At 47.6% G+C, this 23,992-nt stretch overlaps 1 protein-coding gene across 3 annotated transcripts in view; it reads left to right on the top strand.

Moving 5' to 3' along the window:
* Positions 1-2,215: 2,215 nt before the first annotated feature.
* WWC1 (WW and C2 domain containing 1) overlaps positions 2,216-23,992 on the top strand; it is a 66,281-nt gene continuing 44,504 nt past the window's right edge. The window contains exon 1 of one of the 3 annotated variants that reach the window (XM_021528623.3): positions 2,216-2,478. In XM_021528623.3, coding sequence (XP_021384298.2) covers positions 2,360-2,478 — 119 coding nt within the window. In that variant the 5' untranslated portion in view covers positions 2,216-2,359. Of the gene's footprint in view, positions 2,479-15,778; positions 15,888-16,936; positions 17,180-23,992 lie in introns of those variants that run through there. The other 2 variants (XM_021528624.3, XM_085591196.1) reach the window with 2 other exon arrangements.

The raw sequence follows: 23,992 nt of genomic DNA, 5'->3' as shown, positions 1-23,992 counted from the left end.
CTGATAACGCTGAATTCCTTTGTTGTGAATGTAAGTGGTAAAAGGGAGTAAGTTATCATATGCACATTCCTGATTACGTTTGTAAATTCATATGGTTCAACGACAGGTTGGGTTTTTTTCTGAGTTAATAAATAAAGAGGAGTGGACAAATAAAATCTTTTGACTTGAGTCAGAACTACCTGCAAATATTTTCTGAGGTATTTATTTCAAAAGCAATTATGTTTAAAAAAAATGCACAAATACTTTCTTCCTAAATAGAGTTGATGACATCTGGAACAAAAAAAAAAGGGTATTCAGTCAGCTTCTTTACATACAGACTTTTGCTATATGCTCTAAATATGGTCTGAAAATTTGAAGAAAAAACTTTAAAATAAACATGCCTTTTGGAAGTGCCTCTATGCTGGAACATATGACCACAAAAACAGGACCATGAAAACACATCATAATTTATTATCACTTTGCTGTTTACTTCTCTTGTAATATTTAAAAGCATTGGTTGCTGCTGATTTTTTTTCTTATTGCCACATTTTCCCTTTTTAAATGTCTTGAGCACTTTGCTGAGCGCTTTACAAAGACAGAAACACGATTATCCACAAAATTAAAAGCAGAAAAGAGAAACTAACAGCCAGAGTGAGTAGCCCAGTGCCCCACAGAAATGCAATGCCCTCCGCTGGCGCGGGCCCAGGGCTCCCAGCACTGCCAGTGTCTGCTGGCTGGAGTGGCGCTGCTCCCAGTGCTCCCTGCCGAAAAAAACCAGAAGCCCTGCTCAGAGCTGTGGACAGAAGCAGTGTTTATTCATTTAGTCTTCACTTATTATTAATTTAAAAGCCTTGTGTATAGTGTTGTTCATAATAGCAACTTATTTAGTAGCTCACATCAAGTCTGGCTTCAGATAAAATGGGGTTAAACCAGGCTATTTTCCAAATGCCTCACTTTCAATTTTACTTGTCTTCATTTTCTTCCCTGCTCAACTACTTCATCGGCCAACTGCTACCACATTCTGTTTCGGCCTCCAGAGGATTAGCAGCTCTGACTCTCAGCAGGCTGTCAGAAAGCCTGATAGGAAAAATCCCACAGAATCTGCCACAAAAGTGAGATGTTATTTCTAATTGTCTTTTTCACTTTTACTTTTCCTCTCCAGCCTTTCGAGGCTCTCCTCTTCCCATCCTCCAGTCTCCTTTTCCACCCGTGTGCTTGGCAGGGATCCCTGCTCCATTCTGCGCTTCAATAGCTGCAGCTCTACAAAGCCTCTCGCTTTGCCCCTGCCCTCGGCAGAGGGAAGGCGGCGTTGGTGCTGCTCGCCAGGAAAGTGCCACCTCACACACAAGTGCGCTCCTGCCACGCTGGGCACATCACCCGCCGCAGCCCACGGCCCCACTGCGTGCCACCCATGAGCTCTTACTGTGACACTTTGTCACGGGTGTCTGTTCCAGCCCAAATGACTGAAATGGGAGAGAAGGCTGTGCAGGGCATGTCCTCATCGCTGCTTCCATGCTGCAGGGCAGCTGTGCCGGAGCCACGCTCAGGCACCGGCAGCGGCTCTCGGGAAGGGTCCGTGCCCGCGGGGCGGGCTCCATCACCGTCCCTGCGGCGTGCGGCTGTACCGGGCTGTCTGTGCCACCCCAACTACTTTTGTAACCCGGCTTCCCCATGGTCCGAGTGGACCCAGGTTCCGGCTGCCAGGAGTTTTCCCTCTGGAACCCACAGAAAGTCACCCCCGTGGGCTGCTCCCATGGCTCCTGGCTGCCGGCCGGCCCTGCGGGGAGCCCACCGCGGCCGAGCCGGGTTACCCGAGGGCAGTGCCACCGGAGCCGGGCCCAGGGGCGCCCGAGCTGCTGCGCCCGTCCGTGCGATGCCAGCACCGGCACCCCGCGGCCGTGTCCCCCAGGGCACCGAGCAGCCCCGGCCCCGGCCCGGTGCCCCGGCCCCGCGGGGCCCCGAGCCCCGAGGCTGCCCCGGGGCGCTCGGGGGCGCGCAGCCCGCGGGGCCGAGCGGGCCGAGGGGGCCGAGGGGGCCGCGGCCGTGCCGGGCGGGGGCGGGCCCGGGGCGGGCCCGGGCGGGGGCGGTGCCGCCGCGGAGTCGCGGGCCGGCCGCCGGCGGAGCAGGAAATGGAGGCGTGAGCGGGCGGAGCGGCCGGGGCTCCGCGCCCAGCGCTGACCGCGGGCTCGCCGCCGCCGCCCTCCCGCCCCGCCCCGGCCCGCCCCCGCCGCGGGGCCGGCATGTGAGGCTGCCCGGCGGCGGCGCCTCCCTGCGCGGCTGGGCCGGCGCGGCCCCCGCACCGCTGCGCGCCGCCCGCGGGAGGGGAGCCCCGGCACGGCCCCCGGAGCGCAGCGCGGCCGTGCATGGGGCGGCGCGGACCATGCCGCGGAAGGAGCTGCCGCTGCCCGAGGGCTGGGAGGAGGCGCGGGACTACGACGGGAAGGTGTATTACATCGACCACGGCAGCCGCACCACCAGCTGGGTCGACCCCCGCGACAGGTGGGCGGCGGCGGGCGGGGTCCCCGCGGGGTGCGGCAGAGCCCGGCCGGTCCCCGCCGCCGTCCCGCGGCTCCGCTCGGGCTCCGCGGCTCGGCAGGGCAGGGCGGGACGCGGCGGCGTTACCTGCGGGCCTGGCCGGGCAGCGGCGGCCGGCCAGCACCGGGAGCGGAGGGATGAGGGGGCTCAGCGGGTCGTGTCGCCGCCGTGCGGGCTCCGTCCGCGGCCGGCCCGGCCGTGCCGTGCTGCGGAGCCGCAGCGCACGCTGCGAGCGGCGCGGCCATGCGGCCCTTGCGGCTCGGAGCCCGCCCGGGGAGCAGCGGGGGCTCCGTGCGGGGGCTCGGGACGAGGTGGGGTCGCAGAGGGTTCAACGAGCCCTGTCCTGCGTCGTGGCTCATCTCTGCGAGCAGCTACGTGGCCTCATCGAGCTTGGCCGTCGCGGAGGTCACTGACTTCAGGGTGTGTCTCGGATCGCCCCTCTTTGCCGCCGCCTTCCCTGCGGTATCCCCTTGCTCCTGCTCGCTCCGAGTAGTTCTTTTCCTGCAGCGCTGACTTGGAAAAGTAAGATAAACAGAAAACAGGGTGCTGCTCAATACCGAGGTCATTTCCAAGCAACACTCTGTCCTAGCATGTTGTAGTTCCATGCTTGAGGCAATCATGGTGAGCCAGAGCACGGGAGTTTGGACGTGCAGGAAGCTCAACTACTCAATCACTACTGAAATTAGAAGTTTTTAAATTTCTCATTTAATACTTTGTTAGGTGAAGTTCGCAAAAACAGGAACTCAAAAATCCATCCCAGCGAGTTGGAAATTCCAACAATCTGAACTACGCAGTTTGTTGTTGATAAATTTCACACACTTCCCCATCTGACAGCGAGCGTTTTCCTTGTGGGGCAGAAAGGTTAATTTCTGAATCTGTGTTCTTTTCTTCCCCTTGCTCTAGCGATCAGTTCCCTGAAGGGGCTTCCATTCTCAGTGGGATGTCAGGACTTTGCCTTGCTCCGTTTACTTAGATGGGCTTTTTGTTAAGCATGGAAGTGAATGATTGTCCAGTTTTACAAGATTTCAAGGAGTGTTCTGCATTCCAGGAATAATCCTTGTGTGTACTGTACACAAATGTAACCTGCTGCCAGCCAGGGCTTTGGAACTCGTCTTGGGGTTCAGTTTTAGGAATGTGGCTGAGAAGGGCCAGTAACAGAGTTGTTCCAAGTTGTTTCTTTAACCTTCATAAAAGTCAATGGAAGCTAAAATTAGAAATGCTTTCCTGGCATCCTTATTTTGTTCAGAGAATGAAGACAAGTGAGAAATCTAATAGGCCTAATGTAGGCTTATAAAAATTCTTGTGTGTCCTTGGCTAGTGATTCAAGAATGACAGAAATGACTAAATGGGTGCCTTATTTAGCCATGTGTTCTGAGCTGTTGCAGAATCTACCTGCTCACCGCTGCTAGAGGAGAATAATCAAACACATTCTGATAACTCTTATCGCATGACACTTGTTGTGCACATAGAAATACACCTGAATACACGTGGCCCTGACGAGCTTTGCATCTGAGTCATCTTCCAGTAGTGCTACCAAGGGAACTGCCCCTGGAAATCCACAAGGTTTTGAAGAATCTGCTGGTCCACAGTAGAACAACTATGACCCAACACCTACCCATCATTTAGTGGACCATGAGCTTTGATGAGCTGAAATTGTTCTCCGCCATACAGGAAAGAAGTTTCTTTTCCAAGTAATTACCACTGCCTGTGAAGCCCAGTTGGTAGGGGATTTTTCATCAGATCATAAGATGCCTGTTCCCTGTAGGGGAGTGAACTTGCATTTACACAATTCACATTGAACTTTATCACTGTATTTTAAAGTTTAAATGATTGAAAGCTTAGCCTTTTACAGGTCATATTTAAAATTGCTGCAGCTGATACGTGGGTTTGTGAAGTTGCTACAGTGCTCTGTGTGCTGTTACACATTCTGTCTGTAACCCAGCATAAAGCAATAGGTAATGGGTAGCATGGCTGTAGAAATGCAAGTTTGAGGAATGTGGAGGAAGAAGTGTGTTAGGGCTCACTCTGAACCCAGGGCCAGCAGGGACCTTTGTAAACCTGATCAGCGAGTAGCAAGTGAAAGATAGAACACAGATGTTTAAACCTTTCCTAAATATTTCATTCTAGCTTAATTTAGTGGAAATAAACATGAGCAGGGATACTATCTACCTTCAGGGCATGAGCCATGCCATTGTTTAGTGGCAGCAGGTTTGCAGTCCTGCTGAGGTTGGTTTAACAGGCTGCCAGGGAAGCAGACCTGACTGTGGGCTGTGGCAGGGATGGAGAGGCAGAGGGTGAAAGGTGGGACCTCAGCTGGCCCTGGGCTGTCAAATCAGAAGGGGCTGGTGCTTTTCCAGTTCTTGTTTAACTCATTACTCCAGTCCTGCTGATGGGCTGTTAGACTTGGCCAGGAGGAGGTCCCTGGCACCTGGTGGCATCTCGCTATCCTGCAGAGCTGACCCAAATGATGCCCAGGTGCCTGGAGCCTTGGTTGAAGCAGTTGCATGTCAGCGCACTTTTACCTTGTTTAAGACTCAGGGTGTCCTCCAAAGCCTGTGGATGTTGGAACATTTTGGGAAATAATCTAAGATTAAATAATCTGAAGAATTTTGTGATTTAACTGTTGCTGAGCCTGTGGTGTGGTTTAACAAGGTACTTTGCATTGCAGGAATTTCAGGTTAAAAAGCTCTAAGGTAATTCTTCTGAACAGGTGGGGAGAAAACCCATATTCTGCTGTGTTTTGCCTTTTGTAAGAGGAAGCTCACATAGCTGCCTTTTTCGGTAGATCTGTTGAAAATTTGATAATTCAGGAATGAAATACAGTGTGACAGGAGATCAAACCTTATTGAGCTGGAGGAGAAAATTTGTCATTCCTGGTTTTTAAAACTAAGCACAACCTTTCAGGTCTGCACCAGTACATACCAGCTGGTAAACCATGCCAGAGAGCTGTCTCAGTTGCTTTCTTAACGCAGAGGGTGCCTCTGCTTTGGAAGCTGCTGTGCTGGTGGCCAAACAGAAATACCAGTGGTGTCTCAAAAGTTCAGCACCAGCTGCTTCCTGCTCTTAAGCATCAGCATGAGAAGCACTTGAACAACGGAGTGCCCTGAGTGAGTTTCAGTTGTCATCAGAAGTGAGAATTAGAGATGGGAATCTCCATTCCAGTGCTGTGATGTCCTTGGGTTCTTTTCCATCAGGTTTAGGGGAGCTTCTACTCTCCTTCAGGCTGTTTTGTAAGAGGATAAATTTTTTAACTTCTCCTTGCCTTTCAACAGAGAAGCTTCAAGATGCACTGAAAATTTGGCCATGCCTGCTAATCGATCCCACTCTTGAATATTTGTGTTGTACTCTCCTGCTGGCCTGGTGGTGTAAGCAGGTTTTTCTGGGTTATTTTAGATGGAACTGACTGAACTTCTCATTTCACTTCTAACAGTGGACTCCTGTTGAAAATAAAAGCTATTTAAATAGGTGCAATTATAGCTTAAATTTGGTGAAATTACTAAACAGCATCAGATATTTTGGGAGACAGCAGTGCCTTAGTTGATGTCCCTTCATTTCTTGAAGGCTCTTGTTGCTGTAAAGGGTTGGGAGATGTTTATTAAGTAAAAGCCCAGATTCTGCATTTGCTACCTAAATTCCCACCCTACTAAACATGGAGGTTTTTCTAGTATGAACCTCCAAAACAGAGCTTTGGTAAAGAGATTTGCCAAGGTTGAGGGCCAGTGCATGTGGTGTCACATGTCTTCAGTATTTAAAATAGTTAGGGCCACCTATTTACTCAGGAAGATTCAGCTTTGCTGAGCCCAAGGATTTCAGAGCAGAAAAGCCAGGCATGGAGAGCACCATCACCTAGCCATGCCCTTCTAGGCTTTGAGAAGTGCTGCAGAGTATTGTCTTCTCTGCATTATTCTGATCTTTAAGCTTTTCATCCCAGTCTGCTCTGCACACTTGGTCTACAAAGTGCTTTTATTAAAGATTTGGAAATGTAAGCGTTGTGCTGAAAATTTGTATGTAACTGTCTACTCCTTGGATTACTTGCTTAAATGTGGAATAACTTTAATGACTGGAATAAAGCTGCTATAGCTAACTTAAGTGTGAGAATCCTTCAAAATAAAAGGGCTGGAAGAAGGGAGGGCAATGAAAGGCAGCAGGAACAAAAAGCATTGTGCTCTTCTGTAGATGAAAATCAGTAAGCATAAGGAGATGAGAGAAAAATTCTCCAAAATAGAAGAACCAGGAGGGAGAAATGCTCTTTCATCAGTGCCAACAGCATAGGTCATGCAGCTGAAGTCTGCTAGCTTGATGCCTGTTGTTGCCTTTGTTTGCTGATATCTAGCTAAGCACCCTGTCATATATATGTGAATCTGCTGCTTTCTCCTGTTTGCATTCCCCAAAATAGCTGACAGCTTTGTAAGGAACAGACAGCTTAGTGTGTGCCCATAGAAACTGCTGATGACCGTTTTCTATGAGTGCAGAAGGGAGTGACAAAAATTCAGTCTTCAAAGTCATCCAAATGCCACCTCTCGGAACAGGTGTCCTAATGTGTAGGATTTGTGCTCTTCTCACTTTTTTTTTCCATAATGATTGGTTTAAGTAGGTGCTAATACATAGGGAGGCAAGGATAGGAGGTAAGATTGTGGCACTTGAAATTATTTTAATTTATTAATATCAAGTGTCTTCCAAGATAAGTTAGCTCAGGATGCACCTGTAGATTGGAAAAGTGGGTTGGAGCCGAAATCCATCACACTGCTTCAGTTATAAAAGATCAGACTTTATTATTTTGGTGGGGGTTTGGGTCGAATTTTTTTTCCCCTGGACTCCCCAGACAAGCCTGGATGTTTTGAAGATTGCAGGGGCTGCCTTCAGAGCCAGTGTGCATCCTCAGTTGTGTAAGCTCACCTGACACTGGGAGGGAACTGAAAACAACAGGTGTGCTGCTTTTAACAAGGGCATCGCTGCTGAAGGTGTGCACACGTGTGTAGAGACAGAGGATATTGGCAGTGGCTTTAGAATGACAAAAAGCATTATTTTATCTTGCTTCCCTATGGAACATGAAAAAAAAAAAAAAAGAAATATGAGGCTTTGTTCAGCTCAGCAGCTTTTTAATGAATCGTGGGGAATTCTGAGCCTTAAAGGATCAGAAATGCTTTTGAAGAAATCTCTGTAAATCACATTGTTAAAAATATGTAGGCTGAGCTTCATCTTCTGCTCTGGCAAGGTCATCTTGCTCACAAGTTGACTCCTTTACTTTTGCCTCAAAAACTGACAGCGTGTGAAGTTAGAAGTTGCCACTGACTGGAAACTTATTTGGCAATGAAATCAACAATTCCATCCCTATGTAGGTCATATATTTTCATACCAGCATAGTTACCTTAATCTCCATCCACTAGAATGGCAGGAAATTGGCTAGTAAATTCCAGAAGATGTGGGTATGACGGGGGAGAGGTGGCTGCAGTACTGGGCAGCTGCTTGGTGCTGTTGTTTTTTGGGGCACCTTAAGCTGCTGCTTCTGCCAGGGTAAAATTCTGTACCAGTGCAGGGAGTGAGGCCTGGAAGCTGGTCCTCCTGAAAAATGTCATTTTGCTGTCTGGGTTCATTTACAAAAACAGTTGATCCAGGTTGTGTGTGCTTGTGCAGAGCTGGGGCTGAGCTGGGAGGCTTGGAGGAGTGGGAGTGGGGCTGGTGGCAACCCAGGAATGCTGCTGAGGGTGTGCTTGTGAAACTGTCCCCAGGCACTTGACCTGGTCAGGCTCTCTGCCAGCCCCATTCTGGAGCTGTTCCCAGGTGCTTAGCTCTGCCCCATGATTTCTGATTGAGTTTTACAGGAAGAATGGATTTTTACTTGCTGGAGCCGTTGTGAAGCCAGCAGTGAGGCAGAGCATCTCCTAAAGATGTTCTTCACAGGGCAGCTTCATAGCTAGCACAGTTATGGGAAGATGAGCTTGCAGCAAAGTTTTCCATGTCTGAATCTGATTTAAATTTCTCTAGACTGTGCCAGAAAATTTATTGGAAGCCATGGGAAGATTTGTCCACAGGAATTTAATGAAATGACTTGTACGTAAAGAAGTGATGTTTGCTGGGTGCCTCAGGGGGGTCCTGTCACTGACCCACCACTCCACCTTTTGGGACTGGCTCTAATCTCAGCTCTGGAGGAGTCTATTAGGAAATGATTGCTGTTGTGTGCTCCTGGAGGTGGCTGCAGGCTGCCAGGGCTGTCCTTGCTCTGTGCTCAGCATTGCGAGCGGCGTCACCGCCCCAGCGCGTTCCTGCGCGCGTCAGACCCCGCTGAGCTCACCCCTGACAGCGGGGAAACGTCCTGGGCTGGCCTTGGCACTCCTCCCGTCCTGTGGGACACCTTCAGGCCCTGCTCAGAGACAGGGAGACACCATACAGCTGCCTTGGGAAAGCCTTGCTGGTCTGCCTGTGCCAGGGCTGGCTGAACCTGGTGGCCTTGGGTGCTGTACCACCAGGGCAAGTGTTAGCTGGAAGAATTAATCAATAAAGAGGGGTGGCAGCAGCTTGGCAGAGTCAGGTGAGGTATGTAGACTGGTGCTACTGCGTGCACCTGTAGGAGAGCTATGCAGATTGACCACTTCCTTGGAGAGAAATACTTTTCATGCTGGCTGCTTGCCATTTGTGAGACCTGTTTAGTAAGGTTACGTGCTTTGCTTGTGGTAATGAGGCCTTGGCTTTATTTGTGCAGTTTAAGCTCAGTTCTTGTTCACAGAGCCTAAGGTTACTGTTCCCTCCTCCCTTTAAAGCTACATGCATAGATAATTGGCTGAACAAACAGTGGGCAAAACTGCTCCCTGCAGAAAAATAGCTGCTTTTCACTGCCACTCATTCAGTGAAGTGGCATCTGGAAGACTCTACAGATAGTCACAGGAGGTTTGGTGTGTAACAGGAAGATGCAAAGAAGCCAAATGCTACAGCTGTCAGTGTTCTCTGTGCTCTTGGATGGGTTCTCCTGGCTTGGTTTGTTCTCAGTTTGTGCTGATACTGACGGCTTCCACCCCAGCCATGATGTTCTGCAGCATAAGTACCCAACACATTTAAAAAACAGATGAATTGCTTTCTCAATCTCATGGAGGTGCTGTAGGGATTAATTAGTTCTGACAAAGTGCTTTCTGGCTGAGATGTCAAACTGACGTTTCAGGACTAATGGTATTGTTTAGTGAAACTGTTTGGTTCTCCTCAAATGCCTAATTACTATTTTAGAAGAATGTACTCTGTGGAGGGAAGCTTTATTGATTTAAAGCACGCAATAAACAGTATTGCTTTCAAGAGGCAGTCATTCATATCTGCTCTGTGCAGAGTTGAGATGTAAGGTGGTCACACAGCTACTTTGAACTCAAATGTAAGTGAAGCTATTGCTTAAATGACCCTGCAACAACTTGCAGATTTCTCATGTGTGACTTTCAAGTGCTTTAATAGCCTTGTACTCAGCACAAGGGCAGTCCCCTGCCAAGCAGAGGGCTCTCTGCTATTTCATCCTTCCCACTGGGAGGATGGCCTGCAGGGGAGCAGCAGTGGGTAAAATAAACTTCTGGACCCTTCAAGCAGCACAGGAAAATATAGGTAACCCCAGAAGTGCTCTGTGAAACTGTGCTGTGGATACCTTAGAGGTTAATTTTGCTTGAGCTAAGCACAGCTTTGGGTGCCATGAGCCAGCTGAGCCTCTGCAGCCACTAGGAGACAGGCTGGTGGCACAGCTGCACAGCCTGTCCCCTTGGCCATGCAGGGGCAAAAATGCCATGGGACATCCTCCCAGGGGCTCAGGCATGTTGGCACCATGGTTTGGCTGAAGCAGAAACACCACAGCACCTGGCCCCTGAGTGAAGAGGAGGAGTCATCCCCTGACATCTTCATCCTGGACACTGGCTCCATTGTTGGACTGTTTGAAACACTGAGTATATATTTGAGCTGCTTATGCAAATTACCCCAAAGGGGATTTGGGTGGAGATGATAATGGAAAGTATTTGGCTGTCATGTGTGATGCAGCTCTTTGAATTATCCAGCTTGTTTCCTGTGAGGTATTTCAGGCTGATGGCCTGTCTTGGATGGTGCTTGGTATTTTTAGAAAAAATAGTAAGACTTATATAAATTCTGATGACCTGTACTGTATCTAATTCCAGGTGAGCTTTTCATATAGAATTTTTTTAAAATAAATATTCTTAGCATGAATTACATTTGGTATTGTAGAGTTTTTGGCATGGTTCAACTTGAAATTAAATCATTAATTTGAACAGGCTTTTTTGCTGGGACATGAATGTGGTGATGCTCAGGTGTGTTTGATTAGTGGTGTGTTAACCCTGCAGAGATTAAGGAGGTTAAACTCTCCCATTCAGTATATTATTCCACATTTCTCAACATCTGGTCTCTCTCCACTTCAGCTGCCAGTTGACCCACTTGTTTAGATTTTTGTGAAATTCCTTAAAGTCATCTCCACATCCAGCTAACCTAAACAGCTTGTCAGCCAGCAAGGCAGTAAGCCAGGTTTGCTATTTTTCCTTTTCTTAGGTCACTTTTCTTAGGTCACACAACAAGGTCTAATCATCAGAGTTAACACAAGTTATTGCCTCGATGGGACTGTTTAATTCTTGTATGAACACATACATAGAAGGCTTTAGGCTGTTTAAGAGCTAGTTCTCAAAAAGTTTTCCAGTATCTAGACATGGGCAGATTTGTCTGGCAAAGAGATCAGTGAGTGTTACTCTGTGTTATTTTATTCTGCATGTGGAGGGAAGGGAAATGCCATGGCTTCTGCTATGTCCCATGGTTTTCTGTGCTTTGTAAGATATCTTATACTTCTTAACTTTTCCATGTTTTGCATTTTAAATTTGGATGTGAAAGCTAAGCTGAGTTGGTCTATAATTCTGAATAAAGGTAGATCTATTGTCATGTATCTGTTAATTATTCAATGACTGCTGTGTGACAGCCATGGTGAGTTTCTCATACAACTGGCTTACTAATATTTCAGTTTAGAGTGTATCTGCCTCATCTACCTGATGCTAATGAAAGCATAACCTTGTGTGTGAATACTTTCTTAAAGCACATCTCATTTACTTCTCTTATATTCCTTGGGCAGTACTCCTCACTTCCTTTTTAAGATTCCTTTTCAGGAGAAGATTGTGTGGATGGAAGGGGAGAGATGCGTGGCAGGAGCCTGGTGTGGTCATTTGCAAAAGGGTTACATGAATAAAAAATCTTAGTTTGCAAAGGCAAATTTGCAACTGAACTGGTCACACATGGTCTCCCACTCAGGCTTGTTTTCACACATCTTTTGTAAATGCCGCTCTTATCCCTAAAGCAAATGTTGTGTTGAATTTTCTCATCTTTATTCTCTATTTGTCCAGTAGTCTGTAGCTAATACCCCAGAGTGTTTCCTGGTTTCTTTTCTCTCTGCTTCCCAGATGCAGGCTCCTGCAGTTTTGGGTGGTACCTCTGACAAGCTGTGCTGCATCTTCAGTGGCTGGGCTGGGGGTCCCGCCCAGTGCAGTCACTGGGCTTTGGCTCAGGTGCTGTGGTGGTTCTTCCTGGCAGGAAGAGATCCCTGCATGGGTGGAGGAGCAGATGACTGCAGCTGAGCATGCTGCAGTTCACAGCCAGGTTTAGACCTGCCTCTTTGGGGCTGGGAGGATTTGTTCTTGTGTCAGAACCCGTCCCATCCTGTCTCTGGCTGCTGCCACAGCCCCAGGCAGCAAGGTGGGCCTGGGGCTGCTCTGGTTTTCTGACCAGAGCCAGGTGGCACCAGGTCCTTGAAAGAAGGTGGCACTGGGTGCAGTTAACTCCTGGGTGTTGGGGTTTTGCTGTGTGTAGTAACAAGAATGACAACAGCCCAAGGGGTACTCACACCCATAAACCACCTGCTTGGAAATCTTCTTGTGGCACTCACTTCTGATGGAGTGTTCCTTTGCAGGCAGATTTAATTCTGAGCAGATTTGCAGTGAGATAACCAAAGTTTAACAATTTTAACAAAGCTCTTTTAAAGGCTTTAATGTTTGAATTACTTGTCTGGAGTAGTTGTGTGGCAACAACTCTGAATGGCAGTACTGCCTCTTACCCATTTTTGTTGAAGACAGGCTGGAATCCTGCTTTGGTCCAGCTGCTTTGTGCCCAGCCTAGATTCCTGTTCAGAGGTGTAGGGAATAATGAGGTTATGTCAGTATTAATTAGGGATTTCACAACAACAGTTTTATTATTTATATTGCATTCTCAGTATTTATTAGTTTAGTCCCCCCTAGCTAGTGGCTTTACAGTCACAGGCAAGCTGTTGACCTGTCATTTTATACTTCTGTGTTCCCAGCTCTGGTGCACTCCTTTTTCCAGTGATTGTTGCTTCAACTTTTTCTCTCCCAAGCCATATAACACTGCTGCTTATTTCCCTTATGGCCATGTTTACAGGGTCTTTAAAGCCTTTCATAAGTAGGCATTTTGCCTGATGGGAGAAGGAGGTTTGTGGAGTATATAAAAAAAAAAGGCAAGAAATACACTGTAGGTAATAGATTCCAAAAATGCAAATTTGTTTAAGCAACTTCTTAAAAAGAAGGGAGGGAGGAAAGAATTGAAGATTAAAACCTGTGTTTATATACATGTAGAAGCTGGAGGCAAAGCAATCCATTCATAAATATACAATAGGATTTATGTCATGGTGAGAAGTGCTACATGCATATTCATGTGTAATTTGCAAATCCTTTGGTGATTAAATACTTTACTCTAAACTCAAGAACTAAATAACCTTCTTGTTGAAATGAGATGTCCAAAGGCTCTAATGCTGCTCCAGTGGAGGGGAAAGGCTGGGTGGTGTAATAGATCCGATACTTTAATTTTGACTCTATTAAAAGATTTTTGGTGTGCTTTGGGCATTATTTTATTAGTATAATCAGGAAGTTTTGAACAAAGCATGAAGCAGAGAATTGCAAGAAATATTGTAAAGCCTGTCATGCTAAGAAAAGCAAATAGGCTTAGGAACTTGTTAGGATGTTTTTCTCTACTGATTTTAATATCATGTACCTTTATCTAAACTTTCATATCCCACAGGTAAGCAAAAAGTCGAACTAGCAACAGCTTGGAGTGCCTCTTTCTTAAATAAGTAGCTTTGTGCAAGTGGAAGTGAATTGTCTTTAAAGAATGTAGGCTCAGTTCTTCACTGGGAGATGGATATGAATATGCTATTGCCAGTGCTTTAGGTTTTCAAAAGTCTTTAAGTATTGTAGATGAGGTACACCCTTTCTAACATCATGAACAGGGGAAAACTCTGCTATGGAGTAACTGTTTCCTGCACCTGTGTTGTTGCATGCAGGTGCTGAGTGCTCAGTGACAGTGCTGCGTTCCTGGGCAGGGTGTGGTGATGCCACTGGCTCGTCAATCGTCACAGGGGGCACTCTGAAATGGGACAGAGCTGCCAGGCATCCTGCCGAGAAACAGCTCAGCCTGTGCCTCCAGCATCTGTGGCAAGATGGGGTTGGGACGTGCTCTGTGCCTGCCCTCGCCTTCCCCGGGATCCTGTCACAGCTGGGAGTGGCAGCTCCGTGTCCCCTCCAGAGCCACCAGCTGCTCTGCTTGTGCAGGGTGGTGCCCGGTGTTCATGTATTGCTGTGGGCAATCACTAACAAACCACAGCTCTTCTCAGTTCCTAAAACTGGACCTAAGCCTGCTCAGTTCCATCTGGGTAATTTCCCTGTATACCTTTTGGGAAAGCTGTGGTTTATTCTTGTATCTGGAACCACCACAAAGTGGTTGTTTCTGCACTCTCCTGGTGTTCCTGATGGCTTGTTTTGGAATTGCTCCTTTTCAGTTTATGTTGGAATTGCTCCTTGTTGTGGCTTTATGAGTTCTTTTTCCTTTGTGTGTAGTTTTGTGTTGGGAGAATATAAACTACATTGATGCTGGATGGGAGAAGCCAGCAGAGCTCTTGTATTCTTTCTTCACCACTGAGGTTAGTCCCTCTTTGAAAGTTGTGTTGTCTGGTTTTCCTGCTCTGTTCTGTAACAGTTCACCTGTGGGATGCTTTGATTGAGCTGAACAAGAAGACAGAGCAGTGCACTCAACTCACTAAGGACTGTAAATGCATTTTTCTGGCTGGCACAGGTGTAGCAAATTGCCCTTTTAGTCCTGTTTACTTGTTTTTCTCATTCAGTCACAGGTAGTTTCTGCTCCTTGGTGATCAGAGAAGAGCCCTGGATCCCCTGCTGCTGTCTTGTGCTGTGATCAGGGGGCATGTGGCAGAGACACTGGCCCTTCTGTGCCTGGGGGCTCTGCTGTACAAAGCTGTGCTTCAGCTGATTTGAAAGAATGTTTCCAGGTAACTGTGAAAAGCTGCTGCTTTTACAATGAGCACTGAGAATTTGTGTCATGTGCCATGTCAGAGCAGCAGAGTGTCTGAGCTGGTGCCTGGTCACATATGGGTGTGAAGATACAGCACTGAGTCCTTGAATACGTGAATTGGTGTAGTTCTGTGAGAAGCACAAAATTGAGCTAAACAAACCCTGTTCTCCTTAAGCTGAGTCCTGATTTAGTGACTTCTTAGCTTTATGGGATGGGCACTTCACCCATCGAACAGCTCAGCTGTACACAAGGGAATAGCTGGTGTGTGAGGTGTGGTGTTTCTGATTACTGTGACCAGATGTATGAGCAGGTAATATGCCACTGTTTTTTATTATATATTGATGAGGAAAGCTAGGAGAGGTAAAGTTATTAACAGATCCCATGTTTTAAAAGAGTGCTATACAGGTAGAGGCTGGATGGGATGGGAATTTGACTTCCCCCATTTTAGTAACTCTAAGTGGTTCTGATTGATCTCAGAAGGGAGCAGTGAACCATTGCTTACAGTACTGGAACCACTTGCAATTTTGGTGGGGGAAGAAGTAAAAATCTTTGCCCTAGGAGTTGGTTCTTGAAGAGGCCCTGAGCACAGGCCCCACTGGCAGGGCTGGAGCAGGCTGAGGAGCTGCTGAGCCATCCTGCTGTGGGAGATGGCCATTCCTTTAGCCCGGGTGCCCATCTGACTCCTCTCTGATTTTGCTGGCATGCAGAAAACTGCTCCCTCTCTTTTTGGGCACAGTTTCTGCTGCTGCAGTAAGTTGGAACAGCCCAAGGATTATCTGGCAGCAGTGACAGGTTGAGGTGAGAGTGACCTTCCTGCCAAGCATGGTTCCCCTGGAAGCCACAGCTCACTCCTGAGCTGCTGTCAGTGCAGTTGTGCTGTGCTTGCCTGACTCCACGGGTGGTGAGTGTGGGTTCAGCCAGGCAGCTGTGTCACTTGTAGTTTGTCTTTCAAAGCAGACAGCTTAAATATCAGATTGATGCTTTCTCAGCGCTGCGCTGCGGGCTGTAATTCCATCTGCTGCGACACGGTGAAGGTGACACCTGAGCAGGTATGTGCTGCTTTCTGGATGTCCTGCCTGTACCTTCTGCATGCAGAACTGGAGGCACCAGTTTACCTGCTTGTTGGCCTTGCTCACCATGTGGTTGTTTGGGAGTCTAGCAAAACACTCAATATTTTCTCTGAAGTGCTGCTAGAATTTCAGTGTTGTATTTTCATTCATCCTGATCACTGCAGTTTCTGCAGTATCACCAGCCTTTGTCTTCACTGCTTTGGAACAATAGAAGCATCTGTTTATGCCATTGATTTGGCAATTATTAGAAGGACACTGAACAAAGGATATTATTAGTGGAAAACAGGAATTTTTAAACACCTCTGCCCATAAGGTCTGTGTTTTTAATAGTTCTGCAGATTCATCACTGATTTTGGAACTTGATAGCAAGTTGGCTCTCTGGATCAGCCTGTAGATTAGATTAAAGTTACTAGACAAGGGCAGCAGGAGTACTTTGTTTGTCAGAGAATTTCATCTTGATCTTTGCAGGTGAGCTGAACTGTGGATAATGATTTATTTAGCTGAGCTGGTGGGAGTAAGTTAATATGCATGTTGTGAATTCTGCATTGGTGCTGTAGATCAGCATTTGGGTAGAAATGAATAAAAAAGGTAACACAGAAAAGATTGTTGAAAAAAGGTTACTGGCATGGGAGTTGCATTTCATTCAGTTGCTGCTGGTGAAGTAGTAGTGAGGTTAAGCAGCAAATTTCAAACCTGCAAGCTCTCATGATGGCTTGCTTAATAGCAGGTGTACAGTACTGTAAGGCACAGTGTCAGATCCATTAAACACAGCTTTGACGTAAGGATGAAAATGAATAGCTGAGATATTTTAGGTAATTGCCTTGAGCAACAGTGATGGTTGTATTGGAGCAGCTTCAGTGAGTTATAAACAAGCTTCAGCTGAGGCCAGATCAAGCAACTGATGGTTTGCAGAGTGTCTGGTGTGGTTTGCCTGGAGAGCTGCACACATGGTGTGTGCAGGCTGCACTCCTCAATTCCTCCTTTTCTGTTCCCACAGAGGAGTGGGTGTTCAGATAACACTTTCACCTCCCCAGCTGCTTTAGTTTTACCTCAAGTGTCTTGCAGGAAATACTGGTTTAGACTGAGGGAGACTGACTCATTCAGCTGCTTCTCATCCCTTGGCATATAGAAAGGCTACAAAACCTGGTAGTGATGGAGAAAAAAGTGTTACTGAGGGATCTTGGCAAGAAATACTACTTTACACTGTCTGAAAAAACACCCTGGCTTTTTCCTTTTTTTGTTTGGATGGAAGAAGACAAAGCACAACTGAGGTAAGCTGGACAGGATTGTGTTTTTAAGTGTCATCTATAAAAAAATTTGAATTATCCATAGAGAAAGCTTGTTTTCAGGACCTTGCTTTCTAAATTCAGGGGAAGGTACTAGTGACCTGGGGTATTCCACACCTCACAGGAAAGTCTCAGGAGTGAAATCTCTTGTGCCTTAAAGCAACTTCAGATCATCCAACTTGTTTGCTAGGCTGCTTTAGAAAGAGGGCTTCTTTTTGTGAGGAGAGCATAGGTGTATCTCACCATCTTATTTTCCTGGCTACATCCCCTGAAAACTGAGAGAAAGAAAATACCTTGTTAGAGATCAGCAGGAGCTAGGGCTTGATATGGCACAGCACAAAGAAATGTGATTTTCTACATTGCCAGGTTTGTGTGGCCTCTACTAGATTTTAAGAGCTTATTTTGACCAATTTGTATTTTCCAAGACAAAGCTGAAACTTACAGATTTGTGCCTTCTGCTGCTTCCCTCAACTTGCAGGGAAGAAAAACATGTGAAAACGGAGGTGGTTTGGCTTGACTTGTTGCAAAACTCCAAAATAATATTCTGTGTGTTCTTCACCAAATGCTTAAAATCCTATTTTGGAGTTCACATTAAATAATAGGCAATTAAGAATGTAACATCCAGTGCCAAATACATCCTTTTGAAAGTATAGCATAAGCTGTAGGTATGTGATTGCTTAGGATAGGGCTGTCCATAGGATGTAGCTGTGCTATGTGGATGAAGCCATTTGGAGTGGTTAGAGCGTGTTATGTCAGATATTTAGAGATTTGGGGAGCTGAATTGAAATCCTCCGCAGAAGAAATTCAAGAATTGCCAGAAAAATAATATAATCCATAAAAGACATAGCTGTTGCTCTCAGCTTTTGCATTAAAAGCCGCTGGGTGTTTTGGCCACGGGCAGTGTGGAAGGGAGCCCTGGTCTGAGCTGCAGACCTGGGGTTGCTGTCGCTTCTCCTGGGGAGAGCTGCTGCCGTGCAGAGCAAAGCTGGCCACCAGTAAATGAGCTGGTGATGGCTGAAGGAGCAGACATCTCTGGTGTGCTGCTGCAGCATGCTCTGTCTGGCAGACACCTGGGGCAGGGCTCTCCATCTGGCGTGGGCTCGGCCCTGCAGGAGTGGCTGCTGCCGTGGGAGCCGCGATCCGCCCGGCCCTTCTGCCGGGATGGAGCCGGGACAGCTCCGGTGGCGAGTTCTTTGTCCTCACAGCCCATCCCCTGCGCTGCTGCTGCCGTGTCCTCCCTAACACCCCTCTCACAGCTTCAGAATACAGCTTCGACATTGTGCTGCAGTCTGCCAGATGCTCAGAGTGCTCACAGAGGGAGTAAGGACTTTAGCCATCTTCGGGGAAGCGGTATGTGCCACTGAGGGTCACAGCAGCCAGCGGGGCTCAGCTTTGTATTCAGATGCGCTGGCCTGCGAGCTGCAGACATTCCAGATACTTGTGTTCGTTTTGGCTGTATCCAGGCACGCACTCACAAAGAGCAAGATGCGTGCAGTGAAGTATAAATCCCGTCCTCTAATGACTCAAAGCACTGTTGTGTGCGCATACATGCTTAACAGATTGTATAATTAGCTGGCTTTGTGAGCTGGCAGCATGTATGACTCTCCAGTAGCCCCCCTAAAAATCCTGTGCGGTGTAGGGAGCGTCTGCGGGTCCTTGAGCTGCTTGTATCGGCGCGGTGATGAGTGCTGGGCGCCAGGGAGGGGCCGCATCCCCTGTGCCCGCAGGAGAAGCGCTTCCCAGCCGGTGCCACCAGCTCTGCCTGTCCCTGAGCGCTGGGCTGGCGGCAGCTCTTCCCTTCCCCTCGGCTGCCGACGCCGGGCCGGTTTGGCTGGGCGCTCCGGGCACAGGGCTGTCCCCGGGGCAGTGCCCTTGCAGACAGGCTCAGCGGATGGGGCAGCCCAGCGCCTCGGCGTGCGCGGGAGCCCGCGGGCTCGGTGAGGCGCTGGCCCGGGCTGGAACGCTGTTGTTGGCGGCGTTTAATTGAGGAGCGGCGGTGACGGGGCTCTCTGCAGGCTCTCCCGGCCCTACAGCACGGGCACAGCGGTGTTCGTGAGCCCGGAGCTCGGCGGTGCCCGCACGGCCGGGCCGCCCGCCCGCAGCCGCGCCACGGGCTGTGCCGTGCCCGGGGGTGGGAGCGGCGCCGGGCCCGGCGCTGCGTGCCCGGGGTTTCTCTGGAGCCGGCAGCAGGGCAGCGAGCGTGACCTTGGAAACCCTTATCGAGATGGAAAGGTGCACGAGGGAGCGAGTGCCCGGCGGGCGCTGCTGCGGCTCCGGGAGATGCCGTCCCACAGCCCGGCTGCCCCGAGGGCTGCCGTGGGTCAGGCGCTGTGAATCGAAGGGATCGCCTTCTGCAGCTGTTTGCATGCATTTATAACTCATAATGAGCCTGAAGGCGGTAGCAAGGCGAGCTGTGGCAACTGGAGAAGATGGGCCACCTGAGAGGAGCAGGTTTAATGATGATTCTGTGGCAGGCAGAGCTCGTCTGTGGGTTTGGTGCTCTGGTGAGGGCTGTGGTTTTCCCCAGTGCTGGTGCTGGCACTCCTGTGTCCCTGGTGCGCTGTGGACAGCTGAGAGCCCCAACCCAGCTGGGGATGCCCTGCTCAGAACGCGCTGGGTGATGCTCTGTGCCTGAGCAGAAACACTTCCTGGGAGGGCTTGGAGGGTGCAGAAACTGCTGGCCTGGGAAGAGGAGCAAGGAAAAGCTGTGCAGAGAGAGTGGGAGACATGTTTCTTACAGGGGCAACAAACCCTCAGCCTGGCTCAGTTGCTGATGTCTTTGTGCTGTGGATCCAACACAGTTCTCCCTCTCTCCCCTGCACTAGCACGTGTACTTGTACAGTCACATGCTAATTCAGGTTAAATAACTGCATCTCCTTGAAATTGATCCTTTTCTAAGATGTGCTTCTAATCCTGAAGCATGTCCCAGGAAAGTGACACTGTACAGATAAAGCAACCTTTGCTGTGTGAAAAAGTAATCAACACTTACTACTATGAATATGTGCCGTAAAATGAAAAATGCTGCATTCCTGAAGAAATCTAAGTATTGTTAGAGCTTGACTGTGGCACTTCTGTTGCTGAGGCTGCACTGCAGCTTTGGATGCAGATACTTAAAATTCATTGGTTCATAGTGTTGGGTTTTTTTTTCCCTCTTGACAAGGATAGAATAAAACCTGTCTTTCTCCATGGCTATAGGAACATACCCTTGTGTACTTTTTGTTGGAAGAGTTCAGGCATTTACTGATGTCTTTGATAATTCCTTCCTTTCTAAATGCTTCGCTTGGAGCATTTGCATAAAACCTTATCTTGCTTAACAAGTTCAGTTTTTTTTCAGTTTTAGAGGATCCAGGAATTTGGATGTGTACTGATGACCTTGGGACATTTCTTTTAGGTCCTGTGGAATGGGGTGGCCTCAGCCCAAGGGAGGTGAGGAGGTGGAACTTGCCCCTGCTGACAGGGGCAGTCCCATTGCTGTAGTACATGAAGACTTGGTTCCCTCTTGAATAGCTGGATCAGCTTGCTGAGGAGGATGTGAGTAGTCATGCCAGCACCTCTGATGCTCCTGTAGAAACAGTACTTGGTTGTGTTGAATGGCAGAGTTGTCAGGGTTGGTGTAGGCTGGTGTGTGCTGTATGCAGTGAGATCTCAGAGGATGTGCTGCATGTCCAGAGCCTGCTTCTGAACAAAGTACAGGATGGTGTGAACACACCTTTTCTGTCAGAGTTGGTGGCCTTGCTGGCCAGCTTATTATTATTATTATTATTATTGCTCTGAGCTTCATGCCAGCTGCTTCTTATTGTTCTGAGCTTTTGTTTGCCATGATACTTAAGACAAATCTGGCATCTCTGGCCTTTTTCTTTGGGGTTATCTGGCTGGTAAAGCTGGTATAAAATGCAACCTGTTAGTTGGGATTCACCTCCTTCATTTTTTGATGTGGAGCAGCTGTGAAGGTGGTAGTGACACAAGTGTCTCTGCTGTCAGACAGGAGCTTGACTGAGGTACATACCTACTGTATGTGTGTGGGAAAAATGGGAACACAGACAGCAAAAAGACACAATCTGTGGGCTTAGCCACCTTCACCAGGGTATACTGGAAAATGGAAGATTGTTCCTTTGGAAGAAAGTAGGTTCCTGTGCTCTTGGTCATAAACTAAAGTAAAATAGTAGCTAAATATTAATAATGAGACTATGTAAGGTGTGTCTGTGCCACATACCTGGAGCATGAAGTGTGAGCAGCAGTAATAAAGTGATATGTATGCTGAGTCTCTGCTTAGGGGAAAGAAATGCTGTCTTGAACTGAGGAATAACTGAAAAACCAAATCCTCACCTGGCTTGTGCCATTTCTGAGCTGGCAGAAGGACTCTCAAGTGGGCTTTAAACTACCCAGGATAGATGAGAAAGGGGAATGCAAGAGAGCAAGTGGCATTATAACTTCCATGTTAACACAAATTTGATCTGTTGGCAAAATATATTCATAGTGGATCATTAAAAATAAACTATGTTTGTAGGAATAAATCAATCAAACTCACTTGGTGATGCAAATCTCACTTTTGCTGTCCTCAGAAGCGTGAGCAGCCTTCAATAGTTGTTGATTTGTATCGACTCCCTTGCAACGTGTGAAGTTCTGAGCTATAATTAGTGCTTTGTACAGTTCTGCCTATAAACAGTTTGGCATGAGTTTTTTGTGGCTTAACTACATGGTAAATCAAGGCTTTGTTGCTTTGGATGAAAAAGATACTAAACCTATTAATTTTATATTCTTACCTTCCAACTCTACATCTCCTAAAGTTTTACTCTCACAAGGTTGTTCTGGAAATTTGCTCTTATTCTGACATTTCTGTTAATTTTTATACAATATGGCTTTTCAGGATCTGAGAACACATTGCCTCAACACTTACAGTGACAGTAGTAAATTGTAAATCTCATATTGTGAATTCCAAGTGCTGCATTCATGAGCTGAGGGCTGTGCAACCTGGACTTTCTCCTCTTTGGCTCAGAAGTGAATTGCCATGTTTTCATTTTCAAAGGCCATCCTCAGTGGTAACTCACAAGGCTGAGTCTGTTGAAATAGTTTTGGTTTGCCACTCTTAAAGGAATGGCAATGGATTGCAGTCTGCATGGCTATGCTTATGCTTGGGTGAGTATTCTGTATCTGGAATCCACAGCTGCTTTGCAAGCAGAAGGATTTTTGTTCTCCTGTGTTCTCCACTTCTCTGACATCATCTCAACAAGGCATCTGTTCTGATTCTTGCAGGCAGACGGAATACTCCATAGTCCATGCCTGGTACTGCTGAGTTTACAATGGCATTGAAGGGGTCCTGTGAGCCCCCTGAGGCCCCTTGGGGGTTCATGTGGCTTGGGAGCTTCCTCTGTGTAGAAGGGTTCTTCTCGATCTGGCCACGTTTCCAGGGTGGCAGGCTGATGTCAGATCAGAGTCATGCTGTATTAGTAATGTTTTCAGAACTAGGCACTGCAGAAGAGCTGAGTGCCTGCAGCTGATCTGACTTAGGGCAAGGAGCAGAAGATGCTCTGGTGATGCCCTGCTGCTTGCCTGGACTGTGTTCTGCGAGGGGTGCAGAGAGCCTGCCAGTGTTGCTGTTGGGGATTGGGACTATCAGATAGCTCTGTAACTCAGGACATTTATAATGCAAGAATAGCAAGCAGGCAGCCCTACCAAAGCTGCTGTAAGGATGAGCAATTAGCCCAGTGCTAGCAGGAGGTGAACCAGGGAGCAACATGCCAACCATGTGCATGGAAAACAAACTCCTGTGCTTCCTTTGTCCTTTCTAAACGGGGTTTCATACTTGCAATGCTTGTTTTCTACACTGGGGAAATGAGATGAGTCCAGTGATGCCACCCTAGGGTTGTCTATCTTCCCACTTTATGTGTCATGTGAACAAAGGGCACAGGAGCTGACAGGATAGCTTGCAGGAGGCATTTGCTGTTCACAGAGCATGCTGGTGAGAAGTACAGCACCAATCTTTGCTTCTGAAAGAAGTCAGATTTGTAAGCACCGTACATGAAGTGTATTCAGTGCCTGTTGAAGACCAGTTGTGGAGTGAATCCCAAATCTCTTTTCCATCATTCCTGCCTGGATGGTCAGCCCAGTGCTCACTGATCCTGAATGCTGAGGTAGGGCAGTTTATTCCATACTTCCCTCCTGGCTGGGATCTCAAATATTTATCTTTTTGTGACAGCAGCTATTGGTTCCCTGTTCTAGGAGCTGTATTGTGGGGGGAGTTTGTCCTATACACCTCCTTATCTTACGGCATCTTGCCAATATAAACTGCTGCCACCCACACTAGGCAGCCTTTCAGGGAAGCAGGAATGCAGGCTGTAAGAGCAGAGACAGATCCTTTCCAGTTCATAATCTCCCAAATATGTCAGGGAACTAGTCTGACTACTCTGGGTGCTTGGTAGGCAATTTACCCCATACTCCAAAGTGACCAGTCCCCTTATTCAAGAACAGTTGAGCTTCCAAGTGAAGGGAAAGCTGACTTAGTTTTAGTTAATCTGCTCAGGCTGTGCTTGTGGCAAGGCTGCTTTTTGTTCTAGAAGAACTGAAAGCAAACTTAAAAACCAATGTCAGCTATTTAGAATTAAAGATGTTTGAATTACTTGCATGGTTCAATTCCAATTCTTGCATGCTTTTAATTCAGTGGTGTTGTACTGTTCTCATCAAGTTGTACCTTACACTTTTGTATCTTTTCTGCTTAATTGGTTCAGGAAAGCATGCGAGATATAGAGGCTGGCAGGCAAGTTAATGTTGTGAGAAGCCTCATCTCCCATTTCTTGACTT

Source organism: Lonchura striata, chromosome 13, assembly GCF_050655825.1.
Source record: "Lonchura striata isolate lonStrDom1 chromosome 13, ASM5065582v1, whole genome shotgun sequence".
Lineage (NCBI taxonomy): Eukaryota > Metazoa > Chordata > Aves > Passeriformes > Estrildidae > Lonchura > Lonchura striata.
The sequence above is the reverse complement of the archived record's forward strand: the minus strand, read 5'-3'. Positions and strand labels throughout refer to the sequence as shown.